The sequence below is a fragment of the Orycteropus afer genome, unplaced genomic scaffold (genome assembly GCF_000298275.1).
Source record: "Orycteropus afer afer isolate SDZICR_OR568_19922 unplaced genomic scaffold, OryAfe1.0 scaffold00162, whole genome shotgun sequence".
In the NCBI taxonomy this organism is placed as follows: domain Eukaryota; kingdom Metazoa; phylum Chordata; class Mammalia; order Tubulidentata; family Orycteropodidae; genus Orycteropus; species Orycteropus afer.
The window spans coordinates 363,817-369,706 of NW_006921749.1; the positions used below are offsets into that span (position 1 = coordinate 363,817).

At 42.6% G+C, this 5,890-nt stretch overlaps 1 protein-coding gene across 1 annotated transcript in view; it reads right to left on the reverse strand.

The window, feature by feature from the left end:
* Nucleotides 1-4,717, reverse strand: part of ANXA5 (annexin A5) — an 80,305-nt gene extending 75,588 nt beyond the window's left edge. Inside the window, exon 1 of the mRNA XM_007946467.2 lies at nucleotides 4,709-4,717. Within this exon, the coding sequence (XP_007944658.2) occupies nucleotides 4,709-4,717 (9 nt within the window). The remainder of the gene's footprint in view (nucleotides 1-4,708) is intronic.
* Nucleotides 4,718-5,890: the final 1,173 nt, after the last annotated feature.

Genomic DNA, 5,890 nt, shown 5'->3' on the forward strand with positions numbered 1-5,890 from the left:
ACATTCTTAAAGAAAACAACTTGAACTAGCTTGAATTAGTTTCCAAGCATAATTAACATAGCTAAAGTATGAAAACATAGTAGAAAAGACCCAAGAATCTTATTTTATTATTCACTTAACAATGCTTAGAGGAGCTCTGGTGGCATAGTGCCTAAGGCATATGACTGCTAACCAGAAGGCTGGCAGTTCAAACACACCAGCCACTACTGAGGAGGAAGACCGGGCAATCTACTTCTGTAGAGATACCACCTCGGAAACCCAAGGAGGGGTCGCCGAGTCAAATTGACTCAAGAGCAGTGTATCTGATTTGGTTTTTGATGATAAAATTACATGACTATCAAAATAAATGATTTCAAACATGTAAAAACTAAGCATCCCAGGATTGTTTACATTCATGACTTACTGAAGTTATATTTGTGCTTTGCAGTTTCCTTATGTCACAGAAGAGATACAGCTAACCAGTGTGTTCTCTTTGAGGAAGACTGGCAAGCCTCACATTAGACTACTTTTCTCCATCATCACAGTCAATTAGTAGAATCTTACACATTTCAATGCTAATGCACTAGGATTAGGACAAAAAAGAGAAGGGCAGAGCACAAGTGATGGTTACCCCTCATGTTCTGATTCTATTTGCCCAACACGATAATTCTTACTGTCTTTTATCAAGTTCCAGTACCCTCTCCTTTGCCACAGCTCCATCCCTACCCTACCATAAACCAAACTCACTGCCATCAAGTTGATTCCGACTCATAGCAACCCTTTTAGGACAAGGTAGAACTGCCCCACAGAGTTTCCAAGGCTGTAAATGTTTATGAAAGCAGACTGCCTCATCTTTCTCCCATGGAGTAGCTGGTGGGTTCAAACCACCAACCTTCTGATTAGCAGTTAAATGCTTTAACCACTGTGTTACCAGAGCTCCTTAACCTGACACAATTAGGGTAAAATTTAACTGAAGGAAAATCATATCAGGATAAATGTGCATTTTAAATGCAGCTAAATATTAATACCAATATGCACAAGAGTATAAAATACACCTAATAATACATGTTTAAAAAAGAAACTCCAATGTATCTATCAAATATCAATTGACTGGTGCTTTCTGGTTAAATTTTTGACAAGGAGGTCATGCCTATGATCTGCATATATTACCAATGGTTCCTAGATTTTTGTAGACTGTTGCAGGCAGAGCGATCCCAACATAAGTAAAAAGAAGAAACCATTAATGTAGAAAATACAGTTCATAAGCATGAAGAATTACTGTCAAGGGATGCTACATTATAGGGTTTCCAGGGCTGTAATATTTACAGAAGGAGATTGCCTCATCTTCCTTCCACAGAGAAGCTGATGGGTTTGAACCTACAACCTTCTGGTTAGTAGCCAAATGCCTTAACCACTATAGTAAATGAAAAATTACTGTCATGGAATGCTAACATTTTAATTTTTCAGTAAATGAGAGGCATTTGACTGCTAACCACGAGGCTGGCAGTTCAAACCCACCAGCTGCTCCACAGAAAGAAGATGGGACAATCTACTTCCCTAAAGATATACCACCTTAGAAAACCAATGGGGGTTGCTATCACTTGGAATCAACTCAATGGCATAAGTTTGGTTTTTTGGCTTGAGAGACATTAATACTTAAACAGTACATTTTAAATTCTTGAAAGATGCACCTCTAAGACAGGCATCTGATTCCATTTTGCTCCAAAGGCACAGAATGGAGGTCTCTGGTTCCCATACTCATAGGTCAACAAAAGAAATGGTTTGAAACAGAACACTGAAGCTATTCCAATTTTCCCATAATCATACTGAAATTGGAAGCAAATTTTAGGCAGTAATAGTGCAATTCCATTTTCAGGGTATTTTGTAAACTATCAAGTGTTTTTATAAAGACTACAAAACTCCACCTTCATATAAAATATTTTAACAAATTGTTTTTCTTCCATGGTTTCCAATGATACTAACAACAAAGCTAAAGCAAAATTCAGCACTCTATCTTTTCTCAGATTACCTGTAACCTTTAAAATAACTGAACACTGTGCTTTTGTGTTAGTGATAGAGCTCATGTCCACAACTTTACACTGCATGCCAGTACTCATCTAGGTTTGGCATATTTAAGAGCCTACTAGGAGCTCTAGTAGTGTAGTGCCTAAGGCACTTGACTGCTAACCAGAAGGCTGGTGGTTCAAACCCACCAGCCACTCCTTGGAAGGAAGGTTGGGCAATCTACTTCCATAGTGATACTGCCTTGGAAACCCAAGGAGGGGTCGCTATGAGTCGGGGCTGACTTGACAGCAGATAACAACGACGACTAAGATCCTTGGAAATAATTAAAATTAACACCCACAATAAGAAAATATGTTCAATTAAAATACCTGTATCTTCTCAAATGTTAGCTTTGGTGAACAGTCTACATAATTAAAAGGAATTGAATGAGAAACCTCAGACCTCACTGGATTAACTTATGAAAGAGATCAGAGAAACAGCCAAATGAGCAAGGATAAATGGAATTATTCTTTAATGTTTGCTAAATCATCATGTACATCACCACACAGCATATTAACACAGGAAAAATATTTCTCAGGAAAGGAAAGTTAAGTCCACATAAAAGTATCCTTTATATTGGAGACGGAGGGACCTAAACCAAAGTTGCCACATGAAGTAATACAAGAATTGGTTTATTGTTAAAATTTCTAAGTGGGAATGAGGAAGTAAGAATGGAGACACTACATAAATTTAATAAAGTTACCAACTCAATTTACTCCTGCCACTTTCTCTTGGAAACAACTATGAAACTTTATTCAGCTTTGATAAGGCAAACAGATAAAAACTGAACTACAAATGAGAGAGGGCATTGTTTGAGCAGTTAAAACATTTGTTTTTTTAAAAATTATCTAGGCTCTAACAAGCCAGTTAGATTGACAAGATCTGCCAAATTAGTTTGGGGGGGGGAGTTTGTTTTTTTTTTTTATAAAAAAAAAAATCACTGGATTCCCCAGGTGGTACAAGCTGTAAAATGCTAGACTACTAAGCTCTAGACTACCAACAGAAAGGGTTCAAACCCATCCAGAGGTGCCTCTAGACAGGCCTGGCAATCAACTTCTTAAAGGTCGCAGCCTTGAAAACTCTATGGAGGAGTTCAACTCTGCACACATGGGGTCGCCACAGTCAGAACAGACTTAACAGAAACTAACAACAAATTTTTATTCAAAAAATATTCTATAATAGAACCGAATTTTTAAAGACTGCTATATAAATTAGGCACCCCAGTAGCACAGTGGTTAATCAGTCATCTGTGAGGGAAAGGTCTGAACCCACTAGCCACTATGGGGGAGAAAGATGTGGCAGTGTGCTTCCAAAAATATCACACACACACACTCACTACCAACCAGTCGATTGGACTCATAGCAACTCCTCCTTGGGTTTCTGAGGCAGTATCTCTATGGAAGTAGATTGCCCTATCTTCCTTCTGAGGAGTGGCTGGTGGGTTTGAACCCCCAGCCTTCTAGTGAGCAGTATGGGGGAAGTTCTACTGTCCTGTTGGGTCTGTATGACTCAGAACAGACTTCACAGCTATAGATTTGGCTTAGACTTTTTTATATGAAAATTACAGGAGTTCCTGGGTGGTGTAAGCAGTTAACTTGCTCAGCTGCTAATCAAAAGGTTGGAGGTTGAGTCCCTCCCCCCAAAAAAAACCAAACTCACTGCTGTCCAGTCAGATGGATCCGACTCATAGCGACCCCTCCTTGGGTTTCCGAGAAGTATCACTACAAAAGTAGATTGCCCAATCTTCCTTCCAGGGAGTGGCTGGTGGGTTGGAACAGCTAGCCTTATTGTTAGAAGTCAAATGACTTAGGCACTACGCCAGCAGCGCTCCTAAAGGAGCCTTAAATGAAAGGCCTAATGATCAACTTCTGAAAAATCATCTATTGGAAAATTCTATGGAGTGCAATTCTATATAAGGTCACTATGAATTGGAGTAGCAAAAGTTTTATCTGTTTCCAAAGCTGATAACTTAGTATTGGCTTTCTTTGCTGTTTTTCATTTCAAATAGTTATTCTACATCCCTAATAAATATGAAAAACAGTATAGAAAGCCAGCATTAGGTAACAAACTTTTGAAATAATCCCAAAACGAATTCAGAACTCGTTCTACGAGTTCATTACTTCAGAAAAGCAGATTTTTTTTTTTTTTAATCAGTTGCACGAAAAGAAGAAAAAAAAAGTTTGTAGTAAGAAACAGTTCCTTTCTGTAAAATCGGGCGGAGCGACTGGAAAAAACCAATGCCCACTCAACTATTAAAATACAGGAACCTGGCTAAATTCGCCTCACATGACCACGATGAGGTGTTCTTCCTCTAGTTCTAATTTTAGAGACTCTGGATTTTGAGGAGGGCCCACTTTTACACACTCACTCAACAAAGGGAGTGGAGAAAAATCCGGCCACGTCACCGGCTTCTGCTCCGAACCCGCGCTTCTCCGGGCGGGGCAGATTCCGGAGACTATTCACGGGAAGCAGCAGAGACACAGGGGAAAAGAGACCGGAGAGTAGAAAAGCAGAGGGTAAACATGAAATATGCACGAGGTTTTTCAGATAGCAGACTCCTTTTACTCCTAACTTTTTAGACGTTCAAATTCCAAAACTCCTTTGACGCGGCTTACAAAGAAGTCGGTAAAACTGAGCGCTCGCTGCTCAGGAAGCACGGCCTTACCTGTGCCATGGCGACTAATCAGGTCAGAGGAAGGTGATGCAAGGCTGCAAGAGAGGAAAGAGACCGCTGGTTCAGCAAGCCAGACCCGCCCGCCTCTGCCCTTCCCCAGAATGCAGGTCTGCGATGAGCAGCGATGCTTGCAGCCGATCCGCCCTCTCCGCGGGTCCGGGACTGCTCTCGGCCACACCTCGGCGCGAAGCCATCACCCGGGACCTCGCTCCCTGCTCCGAAGGAAGCCTCCTCCCCAAGCTACGCGGTACTCACCCAGAGAGATTGAAGTGCTCCAAACTTTCCGGACAGGGGAGCGCTGGGCGGCTGCCGGGACACCGGACGGAGCAGGGATGCAGGACGGAGAGAACCTTAGGGCTGTTCTCAAACTCCAAGCAACGGAAACACCACCTGCCCCGCCCCGGCCCCGCCCGGCCCTACCCTACCGAGTAGTGTGGCCTAGCCACACAAGACCGCACCGCCCACCACGCAGTCTGACCACGCCCATTGTTCTGGCCAGACAACCCGCCGCTCTGTCCCGCCACACTGAGCAAGGCGTAGTGTCCTAGTGCGCCTGCGTCGTAGGGCGAGGTTTGTTCTCATCCTGGAGCTGAGCCAGGTGTCCTGCAGATGTGGAAGGCATGGGTGGGGTCCGCGATGGGTCTGTTTTGACAAGAGGGAGCGCTGCTCTCCTGAAGGCCTAAAGACTGCCGTCTTCTCACTTAAAGAAAACGACGTGCGTGGGGAGCTGTCCCAGATTCCAGGTGCTCCGGCTCTGGGGCCTTAGAGCTGTCGGTGGCAACACCCGAGTACTCCAACATAGCGGTGCGTGGGCGACTTTTTGGAAGGCAAGTTAGAGTCTTTCCAGCCAAGAACAGGGCATCTTTGACCATGGCATAGAAAAAAGCGTGAAACTTTGAGGACCATTTCCAAGGCCTTTGTTTGAAATATGTTTAAAAAAAAAAAAAAGTGTCACTGACTGCCTTGTAGAGGATCCTCTCTTAATTGTTTAACCCTTTGATAGTAAATGTGAGATATTTCAAAGCCTCTGCCAGGGATCAGTTTCTGTTTTCAAAATTAGCTTTGAACTTTAGAATTGAGCAATGCGTTGTATTGGTACAACATGTATCAACTGGACGGCAGTGAGTTTGATACACTAAATGAGTATGAGATAGAAATTGCGTGCGTGCGTGC